Source organism: Pan troglodytes, chromosome X, assembly GCF_028858775.2.
Source record: "Pan troglodytes isolate AG18354 chromosome X, NHGRI_mPanTro3-v2.0_pri, whole genome shotgun sequence".
Classification (NCBI taxonomy): Eukaryota; Metazoa; Chordata; class Mammalia; order Primates; family Hominidae; genus Pan; species Pan troglodytes.
Window position 1 is genome coordinate 82,759,063 of NC_072421.2, and position 18,181 is coordinate 82,777,243.

An 18,181-nucleotide genomic window follows, 5' to 3' on the forward strand; every position below is an offset into this window, starting at 1 on the left:
GAAAGAGAGAAACATAGAAATATAGTGTTGTATGTGGTATCTTCCCTAAGATAAGTACAACCAAAGAGCTATGGATGTTCAGAGATAGAATGTAGTACTGGGATGATGTCAAGGAGGCAGTGGTACTTAAGCTGCTCAAGGTAGGGAAGCAGTTTACTTGCTAGTTTTTCATAAGTAAGCTCTTCAGAATTTATCTCCAGTATTTGAAATGAATTTTTTTAAACCTCAGATCTGAATATATTCAAACACCCATATTTCATCAAATCTAAGGCATATCATATACCTTTAATTTAAAAAAAAATGCTGAGCAGAGTTGCTTATGTCTGGGAGGCTGAAGTGGGAGGATTGCTTGAGGCCAAAAGTTTGAGACCAGCCTGAGCAACATAGCAAGATCCTGCCTCTAAAAACAAACAAACAAAAAATGCTGCCAGTTGATCATTACATTTATCCCGACATCAGATATGTCAAATTGTGAAAAGCACCTTAATTTTGATGAAATATGGTAGGTAAAAAATAGCGCAAAGCTAAGTATAAGTGACTTTTAAATTATCTGCTCTTTTGGATTATCACTACTGCTACTAGCCGTTAGAATATTGGTTTGGATAATGGAAAGTTGACTAGAGCTACAAAATCTGTTTCAAAATAAAAGATCTGCTCAAACAAGAATGTGATGATCACTTGCTGTATTGTACAACAAAGTCAAACTGCTGTTAGACTCAGGTGACAGTCAAATGTTGGAGGCTGTGTTGGGATGAGTTGTTACAAGGCCTCTTTCATTCTTCCCATGCCATGTCCAGGAGTTCTTCTCTGTTAAACCTGAAGAGATGCCAGCCGTCCTCAGAGGAAAGGTCTAAAGCCCCTCGACTAGTATAGTAGTTGATAGAAGCCTGGTTCCAAATGACGACAAGAAAGTGCATGCAGTTACATTGAGTTGTGATGGCTATCTGTTTAAAAACAAACAAGCAAATATTACTTTCATTTGAAAGTATAATCTTCGTTAACACATATATTTTATTGAAGGTCTACTCTATGCAAGACACTATGTGTGAATAATACTTCCAAATATAGTAGTTACCTTTTGAACTTTTCTATAGCTGTAAAAAGAAAAAAGTCTCACTGTTCTGAGCTTTAAAGCCCTCTTTAAAATCTCAAAACTGATTTGCAAAGCCTTTATCATACAGAAAAGGTGTACCTAAAAGAACACATGTTCTCATATGTTTCCAAAATACAAGAAGATCTTGCTTTTATAGTCTTGTAATATTCATACTGTGAGCCTGTTTTTTTGAATAAAAATGCTTTCTAATCTCCCTCCTTCTTACTTTCCCTTGATAGCAAAAAGGGTGTATAGTGTGGTTGTGGATTATATATAAATCAATTTTAATTGACTATAATTCATATACTGTATATGATCATCTGATTTGAAAATCCAGTTTAATTTGGGTAGAAATTTGAAGTATATGTTGGGGTTATGTTCAAATGGTGAGATTAATGATTTAATTTATGCCCTGTGAATATTTATTAAGAAAAGATTAATGTATAGAATATCAATACTAATTGTAATACATACCTGACTTAGCCTCTTCAGCATTTCAGCTCCAATACCTAGGCCTTTTAAATAGACAATGCAAAGTGAAAACTGCAAATTTCACTTAACTAGTTATTTGCTTTAGTTTAAAATAAATAATATCTAAAACTCTGTATCTGTTTTTTGTATATTATTAATAGCTTCTGGAAACACAACTCGTGAATGCTTTCATATCCCTTTTTCCTAATTGGAATGACGTACCAAAGGTCATAGAAGAGTTTGGGTTTATTTTAAAGATCAGTGAAGAAGTGAGTCTCTGCCACTATTGTCTTATAACGGTATATTTCTTAGCTGTTTTTACTGAAAACCACCTAAAATGTGAAAGCATTTTTTAAAGATAAAAGTATAGCTGTGTGGCCTATACTCACACGATGGCTCACACATGTGATGGCACGATGGCTCACACCTGTAATCCCAGCACTTTGGGAGGCCAAGGCAGGAGGATCGCTTGAGCCCAGGAGTTTGAGACCAGCCTGGGCAACACAGACCCTGTTTCTCCAAAAAATAAAGAATTAGCTGGGTGCTGTGGCACATGCCTGTAGCCCCAGCTACTTGGGAGGCTGAGGTGGGAGGATTGCTTGAGTGTAGGAGGTTGAGGTTGCAATGAGTCGTGATCACACCACTGCATTCTAGCCTGGGTGACAGAAAACCCTGTCTCAAAAACAAAATAAAAAAATATATAGCCATGTGATAGCTTGGCTTATTCAAACCTTGAGAGGAACTAATAAAATGTTTTTCTAATCTGTGACTGAGTCTTCACAATCACAGATTAGATCAAACTCATTAGGATAGTGATCAAACTCATTAAGTAGCAATAAGTTACATTAACTAAAACACCGTATGTATAGTAAAGCCCTATCTCCTTAAAATATGTCATTTTAATTTTTAAAGTATTTAAAAGTAATATCATAAATTTTAGTTTTACCTTGGTAAGCTTGTGTGACATAAAAGTCCTCTAGGTAAAGTACCTTGCCAGTCCATGAGTCATATGTAAAGTAGTACATGGCAAATCCAACAGTCAGTTTGCCTAGGAAGGGAGAAGAAAGGGTGTAGAAAGGTTGGTTGAATCTTAGCCAGTTCTTTACCCCCAAATTGAATGTCTTTTGGTGTTTGTTTAACTATTAAAGTAATAAATGCTCACTGGAAAAAAATAACAATACAAAAACATATAGTGTAGAGGACTTAAGTCCCTTAAAATACAACCTTTAAGATATAAGCCCTCCTTTTATAGTGTGGTGTACGATCTTCCAAAAAATTTTAGCTGGGCGCAGTGGCTCATGGCTGTAATCCCTGTGCTTTGGGAGGCCAAGGCGGGAGGGTCGCTTGAGCTCAGGAGTTTGAGACCAGTCTGGGCAACATAGTGACACCCTGTCTCTACAAAAAATAATTTTAAATTAGTTGGACATAGTGGCACATGTCTGTAGTCCCAGCTACTTGGGAGGCTGAGACACTTGTGCACAGGAGTTTAGTTGGAGGCTGCAGTGAGTCACGATCATGCCACTGCACTCCAGCCTGGGTGACAGAGCGAGACCCTGTCTCTTAATAATAATGTTTATACAAACATAAGTACATACCATGCATTTTCTTTAAAAAAACTGGGTTTATACACATTCTCTTCTGCTTAATAGTAATTATATGCTACAAAACTGTACTATTTTTCAGCATGGAAAAAATATACTCCAGATTGAACTGGAGAAGAAAGGTTTACTCTACCTGATGGTTTTTGTTGATCGTTTACTTCTGCAATCAGGCAGTAGAAAAGGGGATTGTCCCCAAAGCCATCTCTGAGTAAATCTGAAATATCAATTCATATATAGGATGTCAGAAAGTTTATAGCAGAGAGAAGGAGATGGTGGATAGGAAGCACTAGGAATTTCTCTCTCCACCTGGATAGCAATTGTATTGGCGGAAACTGAAGTGAATATTTTGGAACTCTGGAGTTTATCTGAACATTTGCAACTTACAGGAGACAGCCTGGCTGGTCAACTGCAGTTAATTTGGATCAAATTCAGCCATCAGTGAGGTGGCAGCTACCCAACACTCAGCACCCTCTACTCCATGGGAACAGCAACCTGTATTTCTGTAGCAGCTTGCTGGAGCAAGGGTGACCAATAAACATCTTGTCCTCAAAATACTGAAGTTCTGTGTTTTGACTGTGTGTTGTTACTCTGATCACTGAGGTGACGACTTGGAGGTTAACTGCCATTGTTCCAACCCCCACGAGCTGAAGTGGCTTCCAGGAGATTTAAAGGAGCTGCCCTGTTTTGTGAGACATTTGGGAATTAAAAACATATATACAGGGGAATTTAGAAAGTTACCATGTGTGACTAGATAAAGATGGAGAGGGGACCTGAGAACACATTAAGCTTTCAACTCAGGCTGATCCCTGACACAGAGAACGCCCTGTAATGCTTTAAAATAAACTCCATCAAATCCTGGGGAAAAAGGAGAATCTGATTTCCAGAGTTACCATAGTATAAGTTTCAAATGTCTAGCTTTCAACAAAAATCACAAGAAACGATGGTCATTCAAAGGAATAAAATACATTAACAAAATCATAGCTGATGAAAGCCAGATGTTTGACTTACTAAACAACTTAAAACATCTGTCTTAAAGATGCCCAGAGAGATAAGACATGCACAAATACAGGAAAAATATATGTAAACAAAATAATATAGATATAAATTTTAAAAAATCCTCCCCCTAACATTCTGAAGCTTAAAAGTTCAATAACTGAAATGAAAAAAAAATGCACTGTACTGGAGGGGTTCAAAGGCACATTTGAATAAGTTGAAGAAAGAGTCTGTGAACTTGAAACTAGGCCAGGTGAAATTATTGAGTCTGAGAAACAGAAAAGGGATGAGGAAAAGTGAACAAAGCCAAAAGTGTCTGTGGAACATCATCATCATCAAGTGGAACAGGATATATCTTGTGGGACTTAACAGGAGAGAGGGAGAGAGAGAATTTGAAAAAATAGCTGCTGAAAACCAAATTTGACATAAAACATGAATCTACAAATACAAGAAGCTCAACAAACTCTAACTAGGATACACCCAAAGAAATCCACACCAAGACACATTATAATGAAAGTCTCAAAAACCAAAGACACAGAATCTTACACAGCAAGAGAAGCAATTTGTCATATATGAGGGATCCTCAATTAGATTACCATCTGATTTCCCATCAGAAACCTTGGAAGCCAAAAAGCAGTGGATTGATATTTAAAGTCTGGGGGGCAGGGGGAGCAGGGACTGTCAACTAAGAATTTTATATCCACCAAAACTGTCCTTCAAAATGAGGGATAAATTAAGACATTCCCAAACACCCCCAACCCCGGCCCCCTCAAAAAAAAAAAAAAAAAGAAACTGAAGGAATTCATTACCATTAGACCTGCCCAGCAAGAAATGCCAAAAGGAGTCTTTCAGGTTGAAATGAAAGTAATCTAAACAGTAACTCAAAGTTGTATGAATAAAGATTTCTGGTAAAGACAGATACATGAGCAATTATAAGAGGTAGTATTGTAATTATGTTTATACAGTCGACCCTTGAACAACATGGGGTGGAACTGTGCAAGTACACTTACACGTGGATTTTTTTCAAACACAGATCAAAAACGATATTCATTGGAGGAGAAACCCACATATACAGAGGACTGACTTTTCATATATGTGAGTTCAGTAAGACTCACTGTGGGACTTGAGTATGCATGGATTTGGGTATATGCAGTGGGTCCTGGAACCAATCTCCTGCATATACTGAGAGATGACCCTAACTCCACGTTTTGTTTTCTACATTGTCTAAAAGACAAGTGGATAAAAATAATTATTACTTTTTATTTTTTTGAGACAGAGTCTTGCTCACCCAGGTTGGAGTGCAGTGGCATGATCTTAGCTCACTGCAACCTCTGCCTCCTGGGTTCAGGTAGTTCTCATGCCTCAGCCTCCCATGTAGCTGGGACTACAGGCACCTGCCATCATGCCCAGCTAATTTTTTAAAGTATTTTTAGTAGAGATGGGGTTTTGCCATGTTGGCCAGGCTAGTCTCGAACTCCTGGCCTCAAGTGATCCACCCACCTCAGCCTTCCAAAGTGCTGGGGTTACAGGCGTGAGCCACCATGCCCAGCCTAATGTACGTTATTGGGCACACAATGTATAAAGATGTAATCCCTGACATCAATAACAGAAGAGGGGGACAGAGATATATATATAAGAAGAATTTTGTATGCTATTGAAGTTAAGTTGGTTTAAATCAAAATTAGATTGTTGTAACCATCAAATATAATCCCCGTGGTAAACACAAAATATCTATAAAATACACACATAAGGAAATGAGAAGGAATCAAAATGTTTCACTACAAAAATAAAACACACGAAAAGGACTAATGGAGGAAAGTAGGAACAGCCAAAAGCTTTAAGGCGTATGGAAGACAGTTAAATAGTACAGGTGAGTCCTTCCTCATCAGTAATTAAATGTAAATGGATTAAAGACTCCTGCCAAAACACAGAGATAGGCAGAATAGATTAAGGAAAACAAACAAAAACATGATCCAAGTATATACTGTCTAGGAAAACAAACAAAAACATGATCCAAGTATATACTGTCTACAAGAGACATACTGTAGATCCAGTCACAAATATGTTGAAAATGAAATGATGGGAAAAGGTATTTCATGCAAATAGTAACTGAAAGAGAGCTAGGGTGGCTATACTAGTATCAGACAAAATAGACTTTAAGTCAAAAACAGTTACAAAAGACAAAGTACATTATGAAATGATAAAGGGGTTAATTCACCAAGAACATATAGCATTTATAAATATACATGCATTGAACATCACAGCTCCAAAATATATGAAGCAAACACTGACAGAACTGAGAGAACTACACAGCAAGACAATAATAGGAGATTCAGTACCCCACTTTCAGTAATATATAGGACAACCAGACAGAAAAGTAGATGACTTGAACACTATAGACCAATTGTATCTAACAGACATATACAGAAACCTCTATCCAACTACAACAGAATACACATTTTTTTCCCTCAAGTACACATGGAACTTTCTTTAGGATAGATACATTAGGTCACATACCAAGTCTTAATAAATTTTAAAATATGAAAATCACACACAGTATTTTTTCTAATGACAATACAATGATACTAGAAATCAGTGGGAAAAAAACTTGAGAAATTTACAAATATGTGGAAATTAAACAACGCACCGTACACAAACAATGGGTCAAAGAGGAAAGTATAAGGGAAATAGGAAAACACTTAGATGAACGAAAATGAAAACACAACAAACAAAAGCTTACAAGATGAAGTGAAAGTAGTGCTCAGAGGGAAAATTATAGCTGTAAATGCCATTTAAAAAATTATCTAAAACAATAATCTAACTTTATGCCTTAAGGAACTAGAAAAAGAAGAGCAAACTAAGCCCAGAGCTTGCAGAAGTAAGGTAATAATAAAAATTGGATAGAGATAAAATAGAGGATAGAAAAACATGGAGAAAATCAATGAAGGTTGATTATTTGAAAAGATCAACAAAATTGACAGCTAGACTGACAAAGAGGATGCAAATAATTAAAATCAGAAATGAAAATAAGGACATTACTGCCAACACTACAACATTAAAAGGGGGTATAGAAATATTATGATTTATATAACAACAAATTAGATAACCTAGAAGAAATGGACACATTCCTTCAAACATGCAAATTACCTAAACCTACTTAAGAAACAGAAAATCTCAACAGACCTGCAAGAGTTTGAATCAGTAATCAAAGATCTCCCAACAAAAAAAAGGAAGGAACCAAATGGCCTCATCACTGGTGAATTCTACCAAACATTTACAGAAGAATTAATACCAGTCATTCTCTAACTCTTCCCAAAAAATGAAGAGACGGGAACACTTTGTAATTAATTCCGTGAGGTCAGCATTACTCTGATTCCAAAGGCAGTCAAAGATATTAGAAGAAAGTTACAGGCCAATATTCCTTAATAATATAGGTTAAAAAATTCTCCACAAAATTGGAAATTGAACTCAACAGCATATTAAAGGGATTATTCACCATAATCAAGTGTGATTTATCCTAGGAATGTAAGGGTGCACCAACATAAGAATATCAATTTAATACATCATATTAATGAAACAAAGGGGGAAAAACCCACATAATCAAATCAATGAATGCCGAAAAAGGTGTTTGACTAAAGCACAACACTTACATGATAAAAGCTTTTATAAAACTAGGAATAGAGGGACATTCCTCAACATGATACAGTGTACTTATGAAAACGACATTATACTCAATGGTGAATGACTGAAAACATTCCCCCTAAGATTAGGAAGAAGACAAAGATTCCCACTTTCACCACTGGTATTCAACATTGTACTGGAAGTTATGGCCAGAGCTTTTAGACAAGAAAAATAAATAAAAACCATCCATAGGCCAGGCCCAGTGTCTCACGCCTGTAATCCCAACACTTTGGGAGGCCAAGGCAGGTGGATCACCTGACGTCAGGAGTTTGTGACCAGTCTGGCCAACATGGTGAAACCCCATCTCTACTAAAAATACAAAAATTAGCCAGGTGTGGTGGCATGTGCCTGTAATCCCAGCTACTCGGGAGGCAGAGGCAGGAGAATCGCTTTAACCTGGGACATGGAGGTTGCAGTGAGCCGAGATCGTGCCAATGCACAACAGAGCAAGACTCTGTCTCAAAACAAAACAAAACGAAACAAAAAAACAAAAAAAAATCCATAGTAGAAAGGAAAAGGTAAAACTATCTATTTGCAGATCACACAATTCTATATAGAGAAAATTCCAAAGAATCTAAGAGAAAGCTTCTAGAGCTGTAAACAAATTCAGCAAAGTTGCAGGGTACAAGATCAACAAACAAAAATAAGTTTTGTTTCTATATAGCAGCAAAAAACAAACCAAAAATAAATTAAGAAAGCAGTACCACTTACAATAACCCCTAAAATAATTGAATACCTAGGAATAAATCTAATCAAGGAGGTTAAAAACTTGTATACTGAAAGCTATAAAACATTGCTCAAAGAAACTGGAAAATATCCAAAGAAATTAAAAAAGAAAAACAACAACAACCCTGTGTATGCATAGGAATACAACATCGGTAGGATGCCAATACTATTCAAAATGATCTACATATTTAATGCAGTCCCTATTAAAATTCCAACAGCCTTTTTCACAGAAATAGAAAAGCTGATCCTCACATTCATATGGAATTCCAAGGGGCCCCAAATAGCCAAAACAATCTTGAAAACAAAGAATAATATTGGAGGACTCACACTTCCTGACTTTGAAACTTATTAGAAAGCTACAGCAGTTAATACTGTAGGGTAGTGACAAAAGGACAGACATATAGACCAACGGAACAGAATAGAGACCTCAGAAACAAACCCTCACATATCTGACCCATTGATACAAGGGTTCTATGACCATTCATGGGGAAAAGGACTGTCTTTTCAACAAACAGTACTAGGGAAACTGAATATCCATATGCAAAATAATGAAGTTGGACCCTTAACTTCACACCATGTACAAAATGTAACTCAAAATAGATCAAATACCTCAACATAAGTGCTAAACCTATAAAACTCTTAGAAGAAACATGGGAAATCTTCAAGACATTGGATTTGGCAATGATTTCTTGGATATAACACCAAAAGCACAAGTGACAAAAGAATGAATAAATTGGACTTTATCAAAAATAAAATCTTTTGTATGTGAAAGGGCAATATCAAGAGTAAAAAGGCAACCCATGGAATGGGAGAAAGTATTTGGAAATAACATCTGATAAGGGATTAATATCCAGACTATATAAAGGACTCCTACAACTCAACAACAAAAAACCAACTCAATTCCAAAATGTGGAAATATCATAAATAGACACTTCTCAAAGAAGATATACAAAGGGTCAATAAGCACATGAAAAGGTGTTCAACATCACTAATCATTAGTGCAATGCACATCAAAACACAATGAGATATCACTTCATACCGACTAGGATGGGTATTACAAAAAAACAAAAATAAGTGTTGGTGAGGATGTGGAGAAATTAGAACCCTTGTGCTTTGCTAATGAGAATGTAAAATGATGCAGCTGTTGTGGAAAACAGTATGGAGGCTCCTCAGAAAAACCCCAAAATTATCATATGATCCAGCTATTCCACTTTTAGGTACGTGCCCAAAATAATGAAAGCAGCAACTCAGACAGATACTTGTACACCAATGTTTCACAGCAGCATTATTCACAATAGCCAAAATTTGGAAACAGTCAAAATAAACAAAATGATATATATATCTATCTCACATTATATATATACACAATGGAATGTTATTCAGCTTTGAAAAGGAAAGAAATTCAGATACAGGCTACAACTTGGATGAAACTTGAAACATTATGCTAAGTGAAATAAGGCAGACACACAAGGACAAATATATGTTTCCAGTCATATGAGGTACCTAGAATAGACAAATTTGTAGAGATAGAAAGTAGAATAGTAGTTATGAGAGCCTAGGGGGAGGGAGGTCGGCAATGGGGATTTATTTTTTTTAATTTATTTTTTTAATTTTTAAATTTTATTTATTTATTTATTTTATTATTATTATACTTTAAGTTTTAGGGTACATGTGCACAATGTGCAGGTTTGTTACATATGTACACATGTGCCATGTTGGTGTGCTGCACCCATTAACTCGTCATTGAGCATTAGGCATATCTCCTAATGCTATCCTTCCCCCCTCCCCCCACCCCACAACAGTCCCCGGAGTGTGATGTTCCCCTTCCTGTGTCCATGTGTTCTCATTGTTCAATTCCCACCTATGGATTTATTGTTTAATGATTACAGAGTTTCAGCTCTGGAGGTCTAGAGATGGATAGTGGTGCTGGTTGCACAACAATGGATGTATTGAATGTCACTGAATTATACAGTTACAAATAGTTAAAATGATATGTGTATTTAATCACATTTTTTAAAAGTTTGCGACAATAGGTAAGAGTAAACAAAAATCAAATATCTCACCGGCCTCTATACAAGTACATAAGGACATTTTAAGATAAAAACAGGACTGAGGACATTATGAAATTACTGCAATTTAAATATATACTGAAATCCTAAGGCAGGATGCTGGAGTATACAAAGTATTTTGTTGTTTATTGTTTATGATTGTTACATATTACCCTGAGCAGTATTTTTCTAACTACAATGAAATAGTGTAGGGGCATTATCTCAACATAGTACAGATTGAGTATCTCTTATCCAAAATTCTTGGGACAAGAAGTGTTTTGAATGTCTGATTTTTTTTGATTTTTAAAATATGTCATTATATACTCAACAGTTGAGCATCCCTGATCTGAAATCTGAAATGCTCCAATGAACATTTCCTTTGAGTGTAATGCCAGTGCTCAAAAAGTTTCTGATTTTGGAGCATTTCAGATTTCAGATTATCAGGTTAGGGATGCTCATTTTGTTATGCTGTTTCAGTTTGAGTACTGCTTTCATAGAGTGTACATTACTTTCAACTTTGTATTTCTTACTATTTCTTTTAAGCCAACAAAATTACTATTTAATTAACATTCTAGTGGTGTTAATTACCAAGTATAAGAACATAAGTATCATCACATAAGACAACTGATCCATGATCTATGCAGTTCAGAATTCTATTTCTGACCAAGGCACTAAGACTAGTTTGTTAGGGCATGGCGCAAAAGACTCCACAAAACATCCCATAACTTCCTTCTGAATCTGTCACCCAGTATTATAGTGAAACCATTTATCTCCTTGGTAGAATGTTCTCAGTTTATTACATGCATTCTGAAGTATTCAACTTCAAGGAGTTATCCTTCATCAATTCTTCTAGATTTTGATAACTGTCTTCACCTAGTCTTTGCCATTTGTAATTTTATATACATCAATAATCTTTTCATCTTCATATTTACTGCCTAAAATGTTCCAATTCAGAAATCACTAGCCTATCCTATTAATCTTGATGACTATCAAAATGTAGTAAATACTTTGAAAATATTTTAAATCATTTTGCTTTTATCAATTTCCTTGTATCAAGTTACTACCAACATACTGGGTGTTAAATTATACTTTTTTGACCAGTAACACTCCTCATTTTACATTCTGAAAACCAGCTGAAGTCTGTTGGAGCTGTAAAGGTGTAAGAGCTCTTAAGTATCATTTTTGTACTAAAAATAAGGAAAATAAAATAGTGGAGCACTGACAAAGCTATCAAATTTATGTCCTGCACATGTTAGTAATGGTGTTATCTTTATGTACCAAGAACAATAGCTTCCACATATCTAAGTAGTACTGTGTTTCTTTTTCTTGCTCTGAAAATACCACAAAACATCTTACCAGCTGCTGTTAACTCCATTGCATCTAGCATGTTTTCACAGGCAGCCAATTCCTGTCAAAGTAGATAAAACCTTCAGTTTATGATTTAGCAATAAATTATTAAGATGATAATCATCATAAAATTTGTATTAAACATTTATTGACATGTGACATCCTGGGCAGTGTTAAAAGTGAGTCAGACTTAATCCCAGTCATCTAGAAACAAAATCTAAAACAGTAATGCAGCAAAAGGATGTATAAATATTATTAGAGAGAGAGATTAACTATATTTATACCTCACACATATGAATGTCAATTATCCAGATTAGTAACCTTGAATGCAGCCAGAAACTGGGAAGTAAAGCAAAAAAAGTTACTGAGCATTCAAGGCAGCTGTCATAAAGTTTATGTATTATGAAGCTCATAGGCTTTACAGAGAAGTCTCTCAGGTGTTTGCCTATGAAATGTTTTTGCCAGTTTAACCTGAGGCTTTTTTATTGTGGCTTTTTACTATATCATTTTATTTTACATACTCAGGTTCTTTCCTTCATGGTTTATATCTCATGCTTGAAAACCAAAAAATATTCACTCGTTTTCTTTTTAAGATCATAGTATTAATAATTGATTTGTTCAACTTTTTTTGGTGTAAGAAGTTAGGTACAATTTCACCTTTATCTTTTCCTCCCAATAGTCCCAACAGCACTTACTGAATAACCCATCTTGGCTGACTTGACATGTCCCTTTTATCATATACTACATCCTCATTTACAGTCATCCCTTTGTATCCATGGGAGATTAGTTTCAGGACCTGCTCCCTCAGCCCCAGGATACCAAAATCTGAGAGTGTTCAAGCCCCTTATATAGCAGAGTATTTGCCTGTACCCTATGTACATCCTCTCATATATTTTAAATCATCTCTGGATTACTTACAAGATCTAATACAATGTAAATATTATGTAAATAGTTATACTGTATTGTATACGGAATAATGACAAGAAAAAAGTCTGTACATGTTCAGTACAGTTGCAATTTTTACAAATATTTTCAATCCATGGTTGTTTGAATCTACAGATGCAGAAGCCATGGATACAGAAGGCTGACTGCATACTTAAGAGAACTTCTGGACTCTCCATTCTGTCCCACTGATCTATCTTTCCACTAGTTACCATAGTATTTTAATTACTTACAGTTTTATAATATCTGGTATAGATCATCTCCCCTCATTACTCTTCTTTTTTGAATTTTTAAAATGTTTCTATGTGAAAATTTGGAGATTTTGACTGGAATTGCATTAAACTTTTAATGGAAAAAAGCTTTTAAAATACAGGAGAACCCCAAGGGCCAGATTACATAGAGCATTAGTAAGAAGTTTGGATTTTATTCTCAAGGCAACCAGAAGCTCAATGGAGTTTTAAGCATTTTGGCTGCTGTGTAGAGAATGGATTGGTCAGGGAGGACAATATTTATGTCGATACCTCCCCTAAGACACTGTAAGCTCCTTGAGGGTAGAGAGAGACTGTAATCCAGGAATCCTTATATCTTTTATACTACTTGGTATATAATCTTCCCCTAATATGCATTCAATGTTTGTATAATGAACAAAAATAAAATATTAATATGACCCAGCACCATCTGTGGTTCACCAGTGGTCCAAAACCACACTTTAAGGACCACCACAATAAAAAGCTTTAGAAATTCTGGTAAGCAAGAAGTATGGCTGCCTGGCAATGAAATGACTAGGCTCCCAAATAATGCTGTGATGTGCTGATTGAGAATAGTATAAAATGAGTTCATACAGAGGATACTTGGAATGGGACAGTCAATAAAACCTGCAATATATTCAGCTAAGCAATTACTGTGATTGCAACTCTAATAAACTCCTCTGCAAAGAGAGAATGTTTTGCAAACTTAGCAATGAACAGGAGTTAGGACAAATGGACATAAAATATTAAGAAGAACATAAAACTCAAAGCCAGTTAGTCATTATATACATGTATGTGAGAGAGTAATTTAGCTTTTCTATTATTTTTCCACAATGAATACTCATTAAAATCACTCCCAATAAACATCTTATGTATTATCAGATACATGTGGCAAATTAAAAAGTAAATGTGGCCAGAAACCCTTCAGATAGTTTCATTGAAATGGGGTAATCTAGTGATGTATTATTCCCTTGGTGATGACAATGGGCATTGCTTGGAAAGCTAGGAAAAGTGCATTTGTCCAGGTAAAGAGATTAATTGTCATTCAACAATAAATTTATTAATTGCCGACCGAGTGTCAGATGCTAGAACTACAAAAAACTCTTTAAAAAATGTTTTCTACCACCTGGAAGAATGTGGATCTGTAATAATCTGTTGGGCATAGTATTTTGATAGGTTATCTAATCATTCAGATTAATGCCAGTTAGAGAAATGATGTGGGAATTTGTGGAAATGGGATAGAATGTAAGCCATAAAAGGATAGATAACCCAATTCTTACAGATCTGTAACCAGGCCTAGAATCACTTCAACAGGTGGATTTCACTAGAAAACTATGGGTATTTTATTTTGGCCGTTAAAACACACTCTCCAAAGGGAACACAAACTTGGCCTGATTTAGATAAGATTTAAATATATTAGTGAGGATATTATTAAAACATTTTCATTACAAAACTCTTATGAGGGCTGCGTATCTACAATCTATGCCTTGCTCCAGCCACATATTTACTCCATAAAGAACCTGGTTTACAGCTTTATATGGAATTGTGTAGGTTGTCCATCACATAAATGAGTGCTTTCAGCACCACAGAACTTCAGCACAGTAACTGTGACTACTAGATAGCTTGTCCCTTTAATTAACTGGAATGATTTCCAAGGGAGCCATTAAAATAAACATTTAAATGAGAAATATGTAACCCAGCTCCTTGGCTCCTGGGGGCTGTCTGTGGATGGGCTTCAGTGATCAATGAACTGTCTGAAAATGTATGGAAAATTTGTTGCATGTGAATATTGTTTTTTAGGTAGCTGATCATCAGTTTCTACAAGTAGGTGTGGCCTTAGAAGCAATGCGACTCCCTACCGCAAAATCCTAGCCACTAAAATATGAAATTCTATCATCGGTGGGTCATTTGTTTAAGGTAAGCATTTCTTTTCTCTAAGACACTCTTTTAAAGTTAAAATTTCCCCAGGAAAGAGAACACATTCAGTCCCTAAAATTTCCAGGAATTGGTTCCCCTATAACTTTTTGAGCCCCTTACTAAATGCCAAGCAATTTATATGTAATCATTTTATGTTATTGTTTCATAACAACAATCTTTTGAGATATATATTGTTATAATCTTGATTTTAGATGCAGAAAATGAAGAGTAAAGAGGTTAAGTAACTACCAGAGGTTATGTACACATAACTAGCAGAGGCAGAATTCGAACCCCAGCTATGCCTCCCTTACTCTTTCAGCCCTACACCAATGCCATGAGGCTCCATGTAATAAAAATAGGCTTACTTTAATCAGTCGCAAAATTTCTGGGCAGTCTCCAGCCTCTGCACGTCTTATTTGAAAGTAATCCATGCTTGTTTGCCTCATGCCCATTTGGCTCACACTTGGTTGGCTCCTGCCTGGTTGACTCAGGCCTGGTTGGCTCAGCACTAATTGGTTCAGGTCTTGTTGGCTCAGGCCTGGCTGACTCGGCCCCGGTTCCCATATGCCTGGTTGGCCCCTGCCTGGATGGCTCATGCCTGTTTGGTTCTTACTTGATTGGCTAGTGCCTGGTTGTCTCATGCCTTGTTGGCTGGGGACTTGCTGGCTCATGCCTGGTTGCCACATGCCTGGTGGACTCTTGTTTGGTTGCCTCGGGGCTGGTTGGCTCAGGCCTGTTTGCCATGTGCCTGGTTGGCTCATGCCTATTTGGCTTGTGCCTGATTGGCTGGTGCCTACTTGTCTCATGCTTGGTTGGCTCCCACCTGACTGTCTCATGTCTAGTTGCCACATCACTGGTTGGCTTATACCTGATTGGTTTGTGCCTGCTTGGCTCGTGCTTGATTGTCTGGGGCCTGATTGGCTTGGGCCTCGTTGCGATGGACCTGGTTGGCTTATGCTTGCTTCACTCCGGACTAGTTGGCTCAGGCTTTGTGGCCACATGCCTGGTTGGCTCCTACCTAATTGCCATGTGTCTGGTTGTTTCATGCCAGGTTGGTTTATGTCTGGTAGGTTTGTACCTGATTGCCTCATGCCAGCTTGGCTCATGCTTGGTTGTTTCATGTCCACTTGGTTCATTTCATATAGGCTTGCACTCCGTTGGTTCATGTCCATTTGGTTCATACCAAGTGAGTTTGTGCTTGGCTGGTTTATGCCTGCTTGGTTCGAGTCTGATAAACTTGATTGGTTCGTGCCTGATTGGTTCATGCCCAGTTGATTCCTGCTTTGTTGACTAAGGATGGGGTGGCAGATGATGGGTTGGCAGACAACTGATTGGCTGATGACTAACTGTCTTGATGGAACAGGATCCCTTAACTGTGCTGTGGTGGGAGGTTGTTGGCTGTTCCCAGTCCTTCTCAATTTGATTCGCCCACTTTGAGATACCCCTCTATCAAGGTGGGAATTGGAAAAAGAGAGGAGCACCTCAGGAAGATTATTAATGCCTCCGGTTTGCTGGAGTTGACTTCACCAGCGACCACAGCTGCAAGCTTGGCTGAGTTTCAGGTTGTCATCTGGCCTTTCCCTGCCAAAAGGGGGGAAGTAAAGGGAAGAAGAAAATGATCCTGGAGGAGTATAACCACCAGCCCTCCCCTGCATGGTCACTGCATCATAATGGCGAAGTCACAATGCAGGTATCAAAGTGCCTACGTGCTCCCCCGTGTGGTGAGGGTGGGGCAAAGCAGGGCTCGCTTGACCACTTTATTTCATCCTCTCTTAAGAGCTTAAAATGGTGAAGCAAGAGGCTGTAATGAGTCTCAGAGCTTATGCTTGGCAGTCCCAAGAGTCCCTGCTGTTTTAGCCAATTCAAAGAAACTTGCCGCAACTCCCCTCCCTTTCCCTTCATCCCGTTCCTCAAATAATTCAATTCCTATTTCCGTCCTCATTTTTCACTTACACTGGAAACTAGTTGTCCCGATGAAGTGCTCAAGTCTCGAATGCAGATACTACGTCTTTAAAAATAATAATAGCTGGGCTGGACGTGGTGACTCACGCCTGTAATCCCAGCACTTTGGAAAGCCGTGGCGGGTGGATGGCCTGGGGTCAGGAGTTCGAGACCAGCCTGGCCAGTATAATGAAACCTCATGTCTACTAAAAATACAAAAAATTAGCTGGGCATGGTGGCGGGCACCTGTAATCCCAGCTACTCGGGAGGCTGAGGCAGGAGAATCGCTTGAACCCAGGAGGTGGAGGTTGCAGTGAGCTGAGATCGCACTATTGCACTCCAGCCTGGGCAACAAGAGTGAAACTCCGTCTCAAAAATAATAGTAATTATAATAGCTACAGCTAACATTTACTGAGTTCCTTTATGGCCTAGGCTCAGTGGAATGTACGTTTCATTTTCTTATTCAATCCACATCAACACTATTATCCCCAATTCTGAGGAAACTGACTCAAAAGATTTGGTTACCTCCCCAAGGCTTCGTAAAAGTTGGTGGAGAGCCTGAATTCAGACCCAGATCTATCTTTCCAACCTTTTTATTATTATTCTGTCCAGCCTCTTAAACACATTCCACTCATTCTCCATCCTCATATCTGTGAGGTCAGGCATTTTGTCCTTTTACCTCTCCCCTCTGCAGGATTCATTCTCCCATCATTTTAACTGCTGGCTTACTTCCTCAACAATGTATATTATATAACTGGTTCTAATATTGTTTCAGATGGAATATTGTTTATTTTTTAAATATACGAGAGAACTTTGGTTGAGGCTGTTCTAAGTCTCACGCTGTGATAAGGGCTTTACATATGTATTATCTCACTTAATCATCAAAATAACCCCGTGATGCATGTACCGTTGTTCCCCATTTTATCAATAAACTGGAAGTTAAGTTAACTCAGTTCCCCAAGTGTAGTAAACGGAGGAATGGGGATGGGTATCCAAGGCCCATCCCATAGATAGAAACTTTCAATTTAAATTAGAGACCCCAATCACTATTAGGCCTATGCTAGCTCTAAATTGTACCTAGAGAGCCCATCTTAGCATGACAAGCAAATCAAGTCACATCGCGGAACTATGTCAAGCCTAATACAAATTAGATGTATGTGTGTTGCTGCTTTC

At 37.3% G+C, this 18,181-nt stretch overlaps 1 protein-coding gene across 2 annotated transcripts; it reads right to left on the reverse strand.

Moving 5' to 3' along the window:
* Positions 1-666: 666 nt before the first annotated feature.
* Positions 667-16,753, reverse strand: SATL1 (spermidine/spermine N1-acetyl transferase like 1). Of its 2 annotated transcripts, XM_016947493.3 has the most exons (6): positions 15,433-16,753; positions 11,970-12,021; positions 3,299-3,379; positions 2,511-2,612; positions 1,568-1,608; positions 667-944 (listed from the first exon to the last, which is right to left on the reverse strand). In XM_016947493.3, the coding sequence occupies exons 1-6, from the start codon at positions 16,330-16,332 to the stop codon at positions 774-776; spliced, it is 1,347 nt and encodes a 448-aa protein (XP_016802982.1). In that variant the 5' UTR covers positions 16,333-16,753; the 3' UTR covers positions 667-773. The 2 variants fall into 2 exon arrangements, with proteins under 2 accessions (XP_016802982.1, XP_063660285.1); XM_063804215.1 differs by lacking the exon at positions 1,568-1,608 and having other exon boundaries at positions 15,433-16,688.
* Between the last annotated feature and the right edge of the window lie 1,428 nt (positions 16,754-18,181).

What these genes read in the sequence shown, in the direction of transcription:
- SATL1 (XM_016947493.3), bottom strand. Translation starts at nt 16,332, where the DNA reads ATGAACCAATCAGGCACGAACCAATCAAGTTTATCAGACTCGAACCAA. An exon ending in AATGGAGTTAACAGCAGCTG is followed by an intron (nt 3,380 to 11,969) that starts GTAAGATGTTTT and finishes TTGATATTTCAG; the next exon opens with ATTTACTCAGAGATGGCTTT. An exon ending in TGTCACACAAGCTTACCAAG is followed by an intron (nt 1,609 to 2,510) that starts GTAAAACTAAAA and finishes TCTATTTAAAAG; the next exon opens with GCCTAGGTATTGGAGCTGAA.